This window comes from Myxocyprinus asiaticus, chromosome 33, assembly GCF_019703515.2.
Source record: "Myxocyprinus asiaticus isolate MX2 ecotype Aquarium Trade chromosome 33, UBuf_Myxa_2, whole genome shotgun sequence".
Taxonomy (NCBI): domain Eukaryota; kingdom Metazoa; phylum Chordata; class Actinopteri; order Cypriniformes; family Catostomidae; genus Myxocyprinus; species Myxocyprinus asiaticus.
The window spans coordinates 36,600,521-36,618,094 of record NC_059376.1 but is presented as its reverse complement, the minus strand read 5'-3'; the positions used below and the strand labels follow the sequence as shown (position 1 = coordinate 36,618,094).

Below are 17,574 nucleotides of genomic sequence, written 5' to 3'. Positions count from 1 at the left end.
GCAGTTAGTTTTTCACATGGGTGATATAGGTGTTGGATAACTGTTTCAATAAAACAATATACAGGGGCCTGGGTAGCTCAGCGAGTATTGACACTGACTACCACCCCTAGAGTCACAAGTTTGAATCCAGGGCATGCTGAGTGACTCCAGCCAGGTCTCCTAAGCAACCAAATTGGTTCGGTTGCTAGGGAGGGTAGAGTCACATGGGGAAACCTCCTCGTGGTCGCAATTAGGGGTTCTCACTCTTAATGTGGCATGTGGTAAGTTGTGCGTGGATTGCGGAGAGTAGCATGAGCCTCCATGTGCTGTGACTCTCCGTGGTGTCATGCACAGCATGCCACATGATAAGATGTGTGGATTGATGGTCTCAGAAGCGGTGGCAACTGAGACTTGTCCTCCACCACCCAGATTGAGGTGAGTAACCGCGCCACCACGAGGACCGTCTAAGTAGTGGGAGAAATTGGGAGAATTGGGAATAAAAAAAAATAAAACAATATACACTGGAGGCCAAAAGTTTGGAATAATGTACAGATTTTGCTGTTTTGGAAGGAAATTGGTACTTTAATGCACCAAAGTGGCATTCAACTGATCACAAAGTATAGTCAGGACATTATTAATGTAAAAAACAGCACCATCACTATTTGAAAAAAGTCATTTTTGATCAAATCTAGACAGACCCCATTTCCTGCAGCCATCACTCCAACGCCTTATCCTTGAGTAATCATGCAAAATTGCTAATTTGGTACTAGTAAATCACCATTATATCAAACACTGCTGAAAGCTATTTGGTTCTTAAATTAAGCTTAACATAGTCTCTGTGTTTGTTTTTGAGTTGCCACTGTTTGCAATAGACTGGCTATTGTCTTGGGTTTTTTGTATTGTTAATGTCTTGAGGTCAATATTAGGTCAAAAATAGCAAAAAAGAAACAGCTTTCTCTAGAAACTCGTCAGTCAATCATTGTTTTGAGGAATGAAGGCTATTCAATGCTTGAAATTGCCAAAAAACTGAAGATTTCATACAAAGGTGTACACTACAGTTTTCAAAGACAAAGGACAACTGGCTCTAACAAGGACAGAAAGAGATGTGGAAGACCAGATGTACAACTAAATAAGAGGATAAGTACATCAGAGTCTCTAGTTTGAGAAATAGACGCCTCACATGTCCTCAGCTGACAGCTTCATTGAATTCTACCCACTCAACACCAGTTTCATGTACAACAGTAAAGAGAAGACTCAGGGGTGCTGGCCTTATGGGAAGAATTGCAAAGAAAAAGCCACTTTTGAAACAGAAAAACAAAAAGAAAAGGTTAGAGTGGGCAAAGAAACACAGACATTGGACAACAGATAATTGGAAAAGAGTGTTATGGATCTTAACCCCATTGAGCTTTTGTGGGATCAGCTAGACTGTAAGGTGCGTGAGAAGTGCCCGACAAGACAGCCACATCTACGGCAAGTGCTGCAGGAAGCGTGGGATGAAATGTCACCTGAGTATCTGGACAAACTGACAGCTAGAATGCCAAGGATCTTCAAAGCTGTCATTGCTGCACATGGAGGATTTTTTGATGAGAACTCTTTGAAGTAGTTTTTTTTTTTTTTTTTTAATTGTAATAGTAATTTTTCACATTATTAATGTCCTGACTATACATTGTGATCAGCTGAATGCCACTTTGGTGAATAAAAGTACCAATTTCTTTCCATAAGAGCAAAATCTGTAGATTATTCCAAACTTTTGGCCACAAGTGTATGTGTGTATATATATATATATTTAAAAAGTGTATTTTGTGTTTACTCAGGTTGCCTTTGTTTTATGTTATATCTTGTTTGAAGATCTAAAACAATTTAGTATAAAAAATACACAAAAATAGAAGAAACCAGGAAGGACCAAATACTTTTTTCACAGCAATGTATAAGTCACAATGGCTATGATTTATCCAAAAGTAACTCTTTTGTTCTTTTGGACACAGGGGGATGGAAACACGGCTTTATTCGCACATTGTTTTTGCGATATTATGGTTTATAAATAAAATTTGCAGCTTGAATGGAATCATAGATGTAGAACAAGTGCTAAAACTGTACTGTCTCTTTAAGAATACCGACAGTTCAGTCACAAAAGTGTTTTGGTTGAGCGCACATTAACGAGAGTGGAGTCAATGAGTTTATATGTACACCAATACACTAATAACTCCCAAAAATCAACTTCTGATAAAGCAAGATATCTACATTTACTTGATATTTAAAATAATCACGCTATTCTCTGTTTTTGACGTCAAACCGTGAAGATGCAGGTGCAAAACACGTGCGCACATTGGAGAAGCCGTTAAGAACGCCTGTAAAGGTGTATACATGCAATGTGAAATTGGGGTAATTGGCAAAAATCGACCCGTGTCGATCGGTTTATTATTCAAACCAAACTTTTACTCTCAACAGGCACTGAAAGAGTCTTGGTGCTAAACTTTTTCGCCACAATACTGCTCAATTACTAGTGATTGAAATCTGAACCTTTACCAGTCAGTGGCTCATCACAGTCATTTTGGACACATCCGGTGATCAATCTTGGAATTTAAGAATCGAGATCGGGATAGTTTAAATAGATCGTGATGCTTTGGAAAATGTTTAGTTTTACCCAGCCCTACAGTTGACAACTAGTCAACCATTCTGTATCATTGGTAGTCTACAGCAAATTGAATTGCTCAGCAAGAATTTGAAATTCAGATAATGGTTCATGGGTCTGTTTTTTTGTGCAAACCATGCTTTGAACATATGTAAATGATTGTTTTTATCTCAAATTAGCATTGGATGAGGTAACATTATGAGTGTTGTTCAAAGGTCTAATGAAAGCTGATGGACATTGTGTCTCTGTGGACTCACAGGTTCTACGTCAGCAAGTGAAGCAGGTGCGAGATAACCAGGAGCCGAATATGAGACAGATGAAGATGTGGAAGGATCTGGAGAAGCTGTTGGAGTGTAAGAAACAGTGCTACCTCAAGGCTCAGAGCCAAGCACCTATCGGGCACGTCATCCAGGACGTTGGCAAGGATATGCTGGTTCTGTGATGCCATTTCCCTTTTAAAAGTGGTTTAATAGCACTCTTCCATTTCAGTTGCTTGTGTGTGTGTTTGTCTTTCACTGTTATTACAGCAGTCATTTGGCATTCCTTCTCGATATTACTTTCTTCACTTCCTCTTAATTTGTTGTATGAAATGTAAATGTTTGCTCTGTTAAAAGACCTACATAATTGCAATTTTTGGGAGTAATTTTTAGATATGATATTATTTGTTCTGGGGTTGTGAGCAAGAGAACAGATATGCTGAGTGTTATCTGGATTAAAAGGTTCAAATTCTCAGACCCACCAGCTTCGAACAAGTCTCTAGTCTCGCTTCTGACACGTCTTTAAGAATAGAGCCCCAGTCTTTGTGTCCAAAGATAACACCCTACAAATTGTTTCACTTTGGATGCACCCGCTAGAAGTTATTTTGGGAAACAACAGCCATGACCTTGGGCAGAAGAGCTGTCCAATTTTGGAATTCAGCTGGATCTCCTTTTTGTTTCCATCAGTGAAGGGCTAAAGTAGCCTAATAAACAGACTGACCAGTCCTTCATAAGGTTTGACATCAACATAAATGTTAGACATTCCCAAACGGTTTTATTACTAAATGTTTCTTTGGATAATATGACTTTGCACAAGCAAGATGACAGTCAGGCCTAAGGTTTAGTTTTGCTTATTCCTCTGTTTTCATGTTTAAAAAGTATATATAGTTATCAATTAAATGTGTAAATACTGTGTGTGTGTGTGTATGTGTATATATATATATATATATATATATATATATATATAATTAGCTTCTGATAGGAGGTGTACTGAATTGGAGGTGTACCTGTGGATGTGTTTTAAGGCATACCTTCAAACTCAGTGCCTCTTTGCATGACATCATGGGAAAATCAAAAGAAATCAGCCAAAACCTCAGGAAACAAAATTGTGGACCTCCACAAGTCTGGTTCATCCTTGGGAGCAATTTGCAAACACCTGAAGGTTACCACGTTCATCTGTACAAACAATAGTACGCAAGTATAAACACCATGGGACCATGCAGCCATCATACCGCTAAGGAAGGAGATGCATTCTGTCTCATAGAGATGAACGTAGTTTGGTGCAAAAAGTGCAAATCAATCCCATAATAGCAAAGGACCTTGTGAAGATGCTGGAGGAAACAGGTAGACAAGTATCTATATCTCAGTAAAATGAGTCCTACAGTATATTGACATAAGCTGAAAGGCTGCTCAGCAAGGAAGAAGCCACTGCTCTAAAACTGCCATAAAAAAGCCAGACTACAGTTGCAAGTACACATGGGGACAAAGATCTTACTTTTTGGAGAAATGTTCTCTGGTCTAATGAAACAAAAATGTAACTGTTTGGCCATAGTGACCATCGTTATGTTTGGAGGAAAAAGGGTGAGGCTTGCAAGCTGAAGAACACCATCCCAACCGTGAAGCATGTGGGTGGCAGCATCATGTTGTGGGGGTGCTTTGCTGCAGGAGGGGCTGGTGCACTTCACAAAATAGATGGCATCATGAGGAAGGAAAATTATGTGGATATATTGAAGCAACATCTCAAGACATCAGCCATGAAGTTAAAGCTCAGTCACAAATAGGACTTCCAAATGGACAATGACCCCAAGCATACCTCCACAATTGTGGCAAAATGGCTTAAGGACAACAAAGTCAAGGTATTGGAGTGGCCATCACAAAGCCCTGACCTCAATCTGATAGAAAATTTGTGGGCAGAACTGAAAAAGCGTGTGCGAGCAAGGAGGCCTACAAACCTGACTCGGTTACACCAGTTCTGTCTGGAGGAATGGGCCAAAATTCAAGCAACTTATTGTGAGAAGCTTGTGGAAGGCTACCCAAAACGTTTGACCCAAGTTAAACAATATAAAGGCAATGATACCAAATACTAACAAAGTGTATGTAAACATCTGATCCACTGGGAATGTGATGAAAGAAATAAAATCTTAAATAAATCATTCTCTCTACTATTATTCTGACATTTCACATTCTTAAAATAAAATAGTGATCCTAACTGACCTAAGTCAGGGAAAGTTTTCTATGATTAAAAGTAAGGAATTGTGAAAAACTGAGTTTAAATGTATTTGGCTAAGGTGTATGTAAACTTCTGACTTCAGCTGTGTACACACACACATACACCCACACCCACACACACACACACACTGCCGGTCAAAAGTTTGCAATAATGTACAGATTTTGCTCTTATGGAAAGAAATTGGTACTTTTATTCACCAAAGTGGCATTCAGCTGATCACAATGTATAGTCAGGACATTAATAACGTGAAAAATTACTATTACAATTTGAAAAAAAAAAATGTATAACTTCTTAAACTACTTCAAAGAGTTCTCATCAAAAAATCCTCCATGTGCAGCAATGACAGCTTTGAAGATCCTTGGCATTCTAGCTGTCAGTTTGTCCAGATACTCAGGTGACATTTCACCCCACACTTCCTGTATCACTTGCCATAGATGTGGCTTTCTTGTCGGGCACTTCTCACGCACCTTACAGTCTAGCTGATCCCACAAAAGCTCAATTGGGTTTAGATCCATAACACTCTTTTCCAATTATCTGTTGTCCAATGTCTGTGTTTCTTTCCCACTCTAACCCTTTCTTTTTGTTTTTTCTGTTTCAAAAGTGGCTTTTCTTTGCAATTCTTCCCATAAGGCCTGCACCCCTGAGTCTTCTCTTTACTGTTGTACATGAAACTGGTGTTGAGCGGGTAGAATTCAATGAAGCTGTCAGCTGAGGACATGTGAGGTGACTATTTCTCAGACTAGAGACTCTGATGAACTTATCCTCTTTAGTTGTACATCTGGCTTTCCACATCTCTTTCTGTCCTTGTTAGAGCCAGTTGTCCTTTGTCTTTGAAGACTGTAGTGTACACCTTTGTATGAAATCTTCAGTTTTTTTGGCAATTTCAAGCTTTGTATAGCCTTCATTCCTCAAAACAATGATTGACTGACGAGTTTCTAGAGGAAGCGGTTTCTTTTTTGCCAGTTTTTTTCTTTTTCTTTTTTTTTCCCCAATTTCGAATGCGCAATTCCCAATGCGTCTAAGTCCTCATGGTGGCATAGTGACTCGCCTCAATACAGGTGGCGGAGGACGAATCTCAGTTGCCTCCGCATCTCCGCTTAGGAAGCCTGACTGGAATCACTCAGCACGCCCTGGATTCAAACTTGCAACTCCAGGTGTGGTAGTCAGCGTCTTTACTTGCTGAGATACCCAGCCCCCCCCCCTTTTTTTCATACTGTGGCAACTCAAAAACAAACACAAAGACAATGTTAAGCTTCATTTAATGAACCAAATAGCTTTCAACTGTGTTTGATATAATGGCAAGTGATTTTCTAGTACCAAATTAGCATGATTACTCAAGGATAAGATGTTGGAGTGATGGCTGCTGGAAATGGGGTCTGTCTAGATTTGATCAAAAATTACTTTTTGATGGTGCTGTTTTTTACATCCTGACTATACTTTGTGATCAGTTGAATGCCAATTTGGTGAATTAAAGTACCAATTTCCTTCCGAAACATCAAAATCTGTGCATTATTCCAAATTTTTGGCCTCCAATGTGTGCATATATACATACAGTGCATCTGGAAAGTATTCACAACGCTTCACTTTTTCCACATTTTGTTATGTTACAGCCTTATTCCAAAATTGATTAATTATTTTCCTCAATTCTACAAACAATACCCCATAATGACAATGTGAAAAGTTTGTTTGAAATCTTTGCAAATTTATTAAATTTAAAACGAAAAAATAAAAATCACATGTACATAAGTATTCACAGCCTTTGCTCAATACTTTGTTGAAGCATCTTTGGCACCAATTACAGCCTCAAGTCTTTTTGAGTATGATGCTACAAGCTTGGCACACCTATTTTTGGGCAGTTTCTCCCATTCTTCTTTGCAGGACCTCTCAAGCTCCATCAGGTTGAATGGGGAGCGTCGGTGCACAGCTATTTTCAGATCTCTCCAGAGATGTTCAATCGGGTTCAAGTCTGGGCCACTCAAGGACATTCACAGAGTTGTCCCGGAGCCACTCCTTTGTTATCTTGGCTGTGTGCTTAAGGTCGTTGTCCTGTTGGAAGATGAACCTTCGCCCCAGTCTGAGGTCCAGAGCGCTCTGGAGCAGGTTTTCATCAAGGATGTCTCTGTACATTGCTGCATTCATCTTTCCCTCAATCCTGACTAGTCTCCCAGTGCCTGCCGCTGAAAAACATCCCCACAGCATGATGCTGCCACCACTATGCTTCACTGTAGGGATGGTATTGGCCAGGTGATGAGCGGTGCCTGGTTTTCTCCAGACATGATGCTTGCCATTCAGGCCAAAGAGTTCAATCTTTGTTTCTCATGGTCTGAGAGTCCTTCAGGTGCCTTTTTGCAAACTCCAGGCGGGCGGTCATGTGCCTTTTACTGAGGAGTGGCTTCCGTCTGGCCACTCTACCATACAGGCCTGATTGGTGGAGTGCTCCAGAGATTGTTGTTCTTCTGGAAGGTTCTCCTCTCTCCACAGAGAAACGCTGGAGCTCTGTCAGAGTGACCATCGGGTTCTTGGTCACCTCCCTGACAAGGCCCTTCTCCCCCGATCGCTCAGTTTGGCCGGGCGGCCAGCTCTAGGAAGAGTCCTGGTGGTTCCAAACTTCTTCCATTTACGGATGATGGAGGCCACTGTGCTCATTGGGACCTTCAATGCTGCAGAAAGTTTTCTGTACCCTTCCCCAGATCTGTGCCTCATACAATCCTGTTTTGGAGGTCTACAGACAATTCCTTGGACTTCATGGCTTGGTTTGTGCTCTGACATGCACTGTTAACTGTGGGACCTTATATAGACAGGTGTGTGCCTTTCCAAATCATGTCCAATCAACTGAATTTACCACAGGTGGACTCCAATCAAGTTGTAGAAACATCTCAAGGATGATCAGTGGAAACTGGATGCACCTGAGCTCAATTTTGAATGTCATGGCAAAGGCTGTGAATACTTATGTACAAGTGATTTTCTTTTTTTTTTTTTTCTTTTTTAATTTAATAAATTTGCAGACAATTTCAAATTTCAAACAAACTTCTTTCACGTTGTCATTATGGGGTATTGTTCATAGAATTTTGAGGAAAATAATTCATTTAATCCGTTTTGGAAGAAGGCTGTAACATAAAATGTGGAAAAAGTGAAGCGCTGTGAATACTTTCCAGATGCACTGTATCTATCTATCTATATATATATATATATTAGTTATGTATTGTTATATTTAAATGTTTCAAATATAACAAAATTTTAATATCATTTACATTTTATTTAATTTTTCAAGAATGTCATTGTTTGGATGAGAATCCATATTGTCTCTATTAGCATATAAAATGGATCCCCCTATATGTACAGCATGTGCTGAATTAACAGGAAGCTAATTCATTAATTTATTCATAAATGAATGTAATAATACTATGCATAGGTTACCCTGAGTAGGTGTTAGCACTGTATCCTCCCGACATAGTCTTACATATCTGTGTCTGCTGTATAATTAACATCAGGCTGCTTAAAATTACATAATCTTGAGTCTCATTCAAACTGCCCACATCAAAACCACTCATAAAATCTTCATTCCATCTACATTTAGAATAAAACAGAATAGAAAATTAATTATACAGATGCTAAATGTGGATTAGCTTTACAAGTAGCATCCACTACTAGTGATTTATTTTTTTCTAATTTAATTATTTTTTTTTTTTTTTTTTTTTAACAGAGTATGTTACATCAGCAAAACAATATACTGTAAATAAGCTGGCATGAACTGATGATCCATGTTATCTCAGCATGATTCAAAGGAATATTCCGTGTTCAGTCCAGTTTTTGTGGCATAATGTTGGTTACCATTAAAAAAATAAAATAAAAAATCGAGGTTGCAGTGAAGCACTTCAGATGGGTTTAAAAACAGAAATGTGAAGCTTATAATTTTTTATAAGTACTTGCATTAATGCTTCTATTAAAACTTGTGTAATTATTTAAACCAAGTTAAATTGACATTTTTACAGCCGTTTCAGGATTTTAGAGTTTACAGCGTTGCGTCGTCATGGCAACGAAGTTGTAACATTGGATATAACTCTACAGAGAGTAAGATAGTAAGTGATTTCATCACACTAAAATCATGTTTACATGCATATTGTTTACATTTTGTGGCCCCATTCACTTTAATAGTAAGTGCCTCACTGTAACCCATATTTTTTCATTATTTAAAAATGGAGGGACAAGTCGAAATTGTGGTAATCAACATTATGCCACAGATGCTGTCAACTGAGCTTAACTTTTATATTATATTGTAATATTCTTTTAAAATCATGAATTCTTTAACTATTTAATTCATTCAACTTTATTTACAGGTTTATACAAACATGTCATTATGGTCCCAACTATATTAACACAAAAATTGAAATACTAAGAAACTGCTGTGGTTTAGAATAAATACTATTCCAGCCAGCTCTCCAAGAAAACAATTTACCTGTGAGTTCAAGCGCTTACCTGAGTTGAGGGGAGGGACAAAAGTTAAAGCAGCCGCATTGAGTGACAGCCCGTTAAACCAATCAACATACGACTGCTCAATTAACGTCAATGCTGTCCATGGCAGGGAAGATTGGTTGGATCTTGACGAGCTCCCTTGGACACTGGCTGTCCAATCAGCGTCCTCCACATGCGGCAGGGAGGCAGTAGTGAGAAGCTTGCGATAAAACAACAGTTAACACCGCTTCAAGTCACCACTGAACGGGAAAGAAGGAAGGCGAAGCGGGTCGACCGACACATTTCCAGGCTGGCAGAGGCTTGGACGGGGGTACAAGTGATGTACTAAGCAAGGAGCTTTTCTTTTTCCTTCCATTGATTCTCGGTTGTTTGGGGAACAACAAGAAGATAACAGCCAGGGTGAAGAGATAAGACTTCTGGAAGGTGCATTTACCCGTGTCAACTTCTTTCCTTGTTCTTCATTGGATGTCTGCTTGATGTCAATGCATGTGTCACTCATAGGCAAATCTGCATTTTATTTTATTTTTTTGTATTGACTAAAGCAGATCTCTTGAGCGGGATCGGGATTCTCTTCCAACCTAAACATGGAGAACGCTCACACCAAGAGTGTGGAAGAAGTTTATAGTTATTTCAGCGTCAACGACAGCACGGGGCTGACTTTAGACCAGGTGAAAAGGCAGCGAGACAAATGGGGTCCCAACGGTACGTGTGATATTTTGTATTCTTCACCACCAGCGGCGCGTCACAGTCACAGAACGAATTGAAGTTTATATGAAATTGTTACATTTGTTGCAGTCAGCCGGTAGGAGAGTTCGAAATCGCTGACGTCATCACACACGCTTCCCTTTTGACAGGTTGGAAGACAGGCACACGTGAGAGATTATTACGAAACCTGTCTGGAAAACGTCTTGGTCATATTTAACCTCAAATGAATACAGATACAATAAATATGAATTTATATTTTGCATAGATAAAGTAAAGCCTACCTTTAGGACCATTAAGATACAATTAAGCAAATTTTTTTTTTATATATCAACCGTCATTTGTCATTACCGTAACGCGTTCGGACGTTTAACTTTTACTATTCCCATTGTTTTCAATTCTCATTACCGTAACACAATAACACTGTAATACAGTAAAATATACTGTTGTACAGTGATTTCTTAAATTAAAATGAGCGAAAATTAAAAGGCAATACCAAGGGAGTACTACTATGATGTATAAATACTTGACTATTTAAATAATATATCATTATTTTAATTCCAGCACAAATATTATCTAAAATCCGATGTTTAAACCCCATCCAGTTTGACAATACTTGCTTTATTTCATCACTGGACACTCAGTCTTTCTCGCCCTTCAGTTACACAGGGTCTCGTTTTTATGAAATGACATGGATGAAAATATTCCTGTCAGCAGCTTGTAAATGTTTCTCCAGACTAGGGGCTAAAATTCGTTCGCATGAATTAAAGGAATAGTTCAGCCAAAAATGAAAACTCATCATTTACTCAACCTAATGCCATCCCATATTTGTATGACTTTCTTTCTTCTGCAGAACACAAATTAAGTTTTTTAGAAGAATATTTCAGCTCTGTAGGTCCATACAGTGTAAGTGAATGGCGACCAGAACTTTGAAGCTCCAAAAAGCACATAAAGGCAGCATAAAGCAATCCGTACTCCAGTGGTTAAATCCATGTCTTCAGAAGAATATAATATGTGTGGGTGAGAAACAAATCAATATTTCAGTCCTTTTTTTCTATAAATCTCCACCTTTGACAAGCCCGACCAATAGGTGGCGATGCACAAAGAATGTGAATCACCAAAACCAAAAGAAGAATGTGAAAGTGGAGATTTATAGGAAAGAAAAAAAAACATACATATTGATCTGTTTCTCACCCACACTTGTTGCTTTTGAAAACATGGATTTTATCACTGGAGTCTTTTTGGACCTTCAAAGTTCTGGCTACCAATCACTTGCATTGTATGGACCTACAGAGCTGAGGTATTCTTCTAAAAATCTTTGCTTGTGTTTTGAAGAAAGAAAGTCATACACATCTGGGATGGCATCCAGTAAATGATGAGAGAATTTTATTTTATTTTTGGGTGAACTTTTCCTTTAAAGTCTCTCTGGAATGGAAGGTGGTGTCTGTGTGTGGTATGTATGTATATTCTATAAAGTACTGACAACATTTCTCCCAAATTCCAAATAAAAATATTGTCATTTAGAGCATTTATTTGCAGAAAAAGACAACTGGTCAAAATAACAAAAAAGATGCAGTGTTTTCAGACCTCGAATAATGCAAAGAAAACAGTTTATATTCATTTTTAATCAACACAATACTAATGTTTTAACTTTGGAAGAATTCAGAAATCAATATTTCGTGGAATAACCCTGATTTTCAATCAGAGCTTTCATGTGTCTTGGCATGCTCTCTACCAGTCTTTCATATTGCTCTTGGGTGATTTATGTCACTCCTGGTGCAAAAATTCAAGCAGTGGTCTCAGTTTTTTGCAGAGATATATATATAACATTTCAAAACAAAAATTGTATGGATGGAACTAGAATTCAGTCTGCTTGGCCAAGAGGACAAGTGCATCGACAAGGTTGAAAATTATACTTTCCATGAAATGTTTCAGAAGTGAAGTGAAGCCTAAACTAAATCTAGGAAGTAATATTTATCAGCATTGTCTTTTTAAAGCAAAGGCCAATATAAGCTTTGATGTCTTGTGTAATAGGCTATCAGGAATGTACATAATTCACATAATACAGTGTAACTAAAGGCCACTGCTTTTAATGTAATTGACATCAGATAATTTATATTTTAGTCCATGTCAAATCCATTTCTGCTTGGAAATATAGTCACTGTACGTTTTTGTAACTTGCTACTTTCTCTCTCTTGTTTCATACTCCTCAAATAACCTCATACAGAGTTGCCTGCTGAGGAAGGTAATTTTTAAACATACATTTTTTAAACTGTAAAATGTAATGTTTTTTAACATTGGGTCCTGATGCATTCATCTTGATTTTGACAGGAAAATCTATATGGGAACTTGTCATTGAGCAGTTTGAAGATTTACTTGTGCGGATTCTTCTACTGGCAGCTTGTATATCATTTGTAAGTACATTTCAATAACATGTCCTGGCAGTTTTCTGTAATTATTATTTAGCAATTCTATTCCGTAAGTGAAACCATCCAGCCGCAAATGGGGTCAGTACAACCAGATTTACAAGTTAAATCAGCATAGATTCAAATCAGGTGTTGACTGCTTAACATTACAGCATTACATGTACTGACATTAAAGTAGACTGGCATCCGGAAAGGCTGTGAATGTGCAAATGTTTTGTTAGCTCCTTGAATCTTGTGCTCCTCATCTTCGGTTACTTGCGGATCAGAGAGGGCTAAACAGCTGAGAAAGCTGGACTCCTTAGGAATGGTGACAACAGCATTCAGTGAGATTGAGTGTCTGTCACCAGCTGCCAAACAAGACACTTAGTAGTGTACTGCTATTTTATGGTGAGGTGTAAGGAGGTCTAGATAGTTTCCCACTGAATGAAAACGCATGTCTGCTTGGAGATCAAAATGACTACACATATGGGTCCTGTTTACCCTCCCCAGGGGCCTCATGTATAAAACTCTGCTTAGATTTCTTCCTAAAATTGTACATAAGCACAAAAGTCAGATTTTGCGTATGCACAAAAAAATTCTGATTTATAAAACTGTACGTACACCAGAACCTGCGCATAGTTCCCTTAATAAATCCCAGCTAGCGGAAGATTGTGCTTACATGCACGTGATTCAATCCCCACCCTGTCTCCTCCCCAAAATAACCATATATGGAGTGTACAACGCCTGTTTTTACTATGCATATCCTCATCTGCATACAGTTACCAAATGCATTTCACCATCCAGAAATGTGATTACTGCGTTTAAAGGTACAAGAAACTGTATTATAAGAGAGAAGACTGTAAATGTCACATGTGCCCAAAGGTTAGATGCTGCACCATGAAGAAACATTATTTATTAAGATATGATTATGAACTTGTTTGCAAAAAATATATCTTGAATATCCCTTGGCAAAATGTTTTTATCTTTGCAGACATAAATCTAACCTAAGCAATTTTGCTTCTCAGAAAACCTTTTCAATCGTTTTAAGGGTGTTTTTATTGAGAATTTAAATATTTAGTACTGGAAACAAAATGAAAATTATTAAAAGTATTTGTGCAGCATTGTCTGATATCATCAGATTACTAATATTTTATATTTGACTGGTATTTTATATATAAAAAAAACAGCTGAACGGCAAATGTACTTTTCATAATGTTTTTATTAGACTAGAATGGGGGTTTCATTGTGAAGAAATGGAGCAGGAAGCACATTTAATGCGCATTTTATGTGCATTGCTGTACCTGTTTGCAGCTGTACAATAATGTTCTGATGAGACATGTCTCTCCAATGGTCCGTTCGACTACTGAATGTAGCCAGCAGTGCCTTATAGCTACTGTCCATTTTCCTGAGCCATTTCACGTCAGTCAGAGTCAAGTGCGCATCGCATTACAGATAATCTTTTTTTAAATAATTTTATCCCCTTTTCTCCCAATTTGGAATGCCCAATTCCCACTACTTAATAGGTCCTCATGGTGGCGCGGTTACTCACCTCAATCCGGGTTGCTTCTGAGACAGTCAATCCGCGCATCTTATCACGTGGCTCGCTGTGCATGACACCGTGGAGACTCGCAGCATGTGGAGGCTCATGCTACTCTCTGCAATCCACACACAACTTACCACGCGCCCCATTGAGAGTGAGAACCCCTAATCGCAACCACGAGGAGGTTACCCCATGTGTCTCTACCCTCCCTAGCAACTGGGCCAATTTGGTTGCTTAGGAGACCTGGCTGGAGTTACTCAGCACAACCTGGATTCAACCTCGTGACTCCAGGGATGGTAGTCAGCGCCAATACTCACTGAGCTACCCAGGCCCCCACAGATAATCTTTATTCAAATGCTGTTCTTTTCTCAGTACGTGATTGTAATAGAACAGAAATATCTCAAACTAAGAAATCTTCGCTGTCATTTTTATTTACTGTATGTTCCTTCTCTATGATGACACGGGAAAGTTCTCCAAATGCAGTGCTTCCCAAACCAATATTTCCCTTTTACTGCTTCTATTTGAATGACTTTTCGATTAGTTACATAAAAATAATATAGCCTGCTACTGACTTGATAACGATTACTTCTGTTTCAAGTGCTTAACTACATACTTTTTTTTTATTCTAAATGTGAATTAAATGTAAATGAAAAAGTTTATAGTCAACATCAGTGTTAGAATGCATTCACATAGCTGAGGAAATGAAACTACAGTAGCTGGTCGGGTTGAGGGAGAGAGGTATGCCAGCATCGCCCAACAGAGTGATACTGAGGTGTTGGAGACTGTGGTTTGACAGCTGTCTCATAGCTGTCTGTGGAAGAGGGCATCTCTGCAGGCCAAATTAGGCCTCTGACCTTTAGTTGCAGGCCTGTCATTACCGCAGACAGGCCTTCTACTATACTGTCTTTGAAAGGAATACCACTAGGATCTTGATTGGAGGGCTTGAATCTCTGTAAACTGGTGGTAAACAATGTATTAGAAAAGTTCTTGCAAGTCCCTATTTTAAAGGTGAAAATAGGTTTAAATGAATTGCTGTTAAAAAAAAAAAAATGTTTTCCAAGTTGTTTTAAAGATGTTGTATTATAAAAGGGATAATTCCATCAATAATTTTCATTGGATAAGCCACGTTTTGTACTGTTGTAAAATGCTGATGAAGGCAGACCTGTGACTGCACATTCTATATCAATGTGTAAAGTTGCTATGTTGCTTGGCATCCGTAAACAGCCTAGAGTTAGGTTAGTAAAAAATATTGCTTGGTGGAAGAATGTTTTTTCCAATTATTATTTATACATGTAACAATTTTTTTAACACTGATGTTGAAGGGCCCTATTTCAAGAGGGCTATGCCTTAAGCGCAGTGATATGTGAGTACACGCAAAGTCAGTTGGCATCTCCATGAAGTTTTCTAATTTTTGTGCAAGAATGTGCTAAGTATAGGTGCAGCAAGGCTGGTGAAATTGCTCTCGCAAGCGTTAATGAGCTGGGTCAAGAGCAATTCAATTCTGAGGTTCTTTTCCGGTTATTGCAACATCTGCGTCCTGTCAAGCAAAATCGATATAAATGAAGACAGCCTTCTCAATGGAATTTGGTAGTGTAAATGGGCTGTATCTACTGGACCATTTGTCTTCCATTTGTTTTGCGCAATAACGCACAAATCATGGCTAGTATTAAAAGTGATCGATAGCTCTTCAACATCATCTCTTGGTAGAATCTCCAAACTGCAAATGCAGGAACTGAGTTTAGGCTTTGCGCAGAGAATAGATGTGCTTCTTAGACATCTCAACGTAGTAACCTTTTTCTCAGGAAAATGGCAAATTGCTCTTCGCACAACTTCGTTCACATAAAATGCACCCACTGTTTGCACGCATGCACCCACAGATAGTGCGAACACTCCCAACAATGGCCATTTGCGCTTTGCATTGCCACAAAAACTGCCCTTAGAATTAGAGCTCACGTGAAAATTGGATAAGACGTAGTAGCGTAGGCCGTTGTGCATAGCACTGCACAATTTTCATACGTGGTCATGAAAATAGAGCCCTTAGTGTGCTTTAGCTGTTAGAAAGTGTGCACAGTAAAACCCTCTTGGTAAATTGCATCTTTAAAGTCATCCCCTTTAAAGAAATGTCATTGCAGCCATACAAATTCAGACAGATGTTGCGTTTTGTTTCAATCCAATGTACTTCCGTAATGCTTCTTTTTTGGGGGGAATTTTTTGCCCCCTTTTTCACCCAATTTGGAATGCCCAATTCCCAAAGTCCTCGTGGTCGCGTAGTGATTCGCCTCAATCTGGGTGGTGGAGGATGAATCCCAGTTGCCTCCGTGTCTGAGACCGCCAACCCGAGCATCTTATCACGTGGCTTGTTGAGCGCGTTACCACTGAGACATAGCACGTGTGGAGGCTTCACGCCACCCACCGCGGCATCCACGCTCAACTCACCATACGCCCCACTGAGAACGAACCACACTATAGCGACCATGAGGAGGTTACCCCATGTGACTCTAACCTCCCTAGCAACCGGGCCAATTTGGTTTCTTAGGAGACCTGGCTGGAGTCACTCAGCACACCCTGGTATTCGAACTTGCGAACTCCATGGGTGGTAGCCAGCGTCTTTTACCACTGAGCTACCCAGGCCCCTTCCGTAATGCTTCTTATGTTAACCCTCCATAAGAATTATGTATGATCGGTGTCAGGTGAACTAGCCTAATTATACAGAGCCTCTTTAAAATAAATTCGTCAACAAGTCATTCAGGCAACCCACGGAGTAGTTGATTTTTAAAAATATGTAATTTTGCTCATTCCTACAATTTATTGAACATTAGTGTCTTTTATCATGTTGATGTTGCTGCCGTTTTCTCATAACAATACACCTCTTTACATTGTGCCTAAGAACACCCCGTACCCATGGTAAAATCACTATAACGTACAGCCTTTAGTGACTTATTGCTTTATTATTCATTTGTGTACCCTTTTCTTGCTTCTGTGCAAAACACAACTTCTATTTTCTATTTTGAGTTTAATGATGTGAAGAAAAGTATATAGATGTGTTATTTTAGGATGTGTTCATATGTAATAATGCATCTAAATGAGGGAAATAAAAGACGTCTTGCTGTGGCTGCAGCGAGCAGCAAGATTTTTATTTCCAGTCATTAAAAGATGCCGCTGCATTTGGCTTTTGTCATGCTGCTTGGCCACGTTTTTTCCCCTCTGTGCTGTAATCATGCAGTTTACACAATCCAAACAGAATCTGTGGTAAATGGATGTGTGTGTGGTGAAACAGCAATTTGTGTTGAATCCGTAATGAGAAGGCAAACATCACTGGCAAGTCTCCACTAGAATCTTGATTTACTAGTCTTGTA

The 17,574-nt window shown here is 38.9% G+C and overlaps 2 protein-coding genes across 7 annotated transcripts in view; both read left to right on the top strand.

Annotated features, from left to right (window-relative positions):
- Positions 1 to 5,249, top strand: part of LOC127423923 (intraflagellar transport protein 81 homolog) — a 35,253-nt gene extending 30,004 nt beyond the window's left edge. For 2 of the 5 annotated variants that reach the window (XM_051668618.1, XM_051668617.1), the window contains one exon: positions 2,871 to 5,248. In XM_051668618.1, coding sequence (XP_051524578.1) covers positions 2,871 to 3,053 — 183 coding nt within the window. In that variant the 3' untranslated portion in view covers positions 3,054 to 5,248. Of the gene's footprint in view, positions 1 to 2,870 lie in introns of all 5 variants that reach the window. The other 3 variants (XR_007894396.1, XM_051668619.1, XM_051668620.1) reach the window with 3 other exon arrangements.
- A 4,534-nt stretch (positions 5,250 to 9,783) lies between these two features.
- Positions 9,784 to 17,574, top strand: part of LOC127423919 (sarcoplasmic/endoplasmic reticulum calcium ATPase 2-like) — a 51,437-nt gene continuing 43,646 nt past the window's right edge. The window contains exons 1-4 of one of the 2 annotated variants that reach the window (XM_051668607.1): positions 9,784 to 9,994; positions 10,117 to 10,273; positions 12,501 to 12,518; positions 12,605 to 12,687. In XM_051668607.1, the coding sequence (XP_051524567.1) occupies positions 10,156 to 10,273; positions 12,501 to 12,518; positions 12,605 to 12,687 (219 nt within the window). In that variant the 5' untranslated portion in view covers positions 9,784 to 9,994; positions 10,117 to 10,155. Of the gene's footprint in view, positions 9,995 to 10,113; positions 10,274 to 12,500; positions 12,519 to 12,604; positions 12,688 to 17,574 lie in introns of both variants that reach the window. The other variant, XM_051668608.1, reaches the window with a different exon arrangement.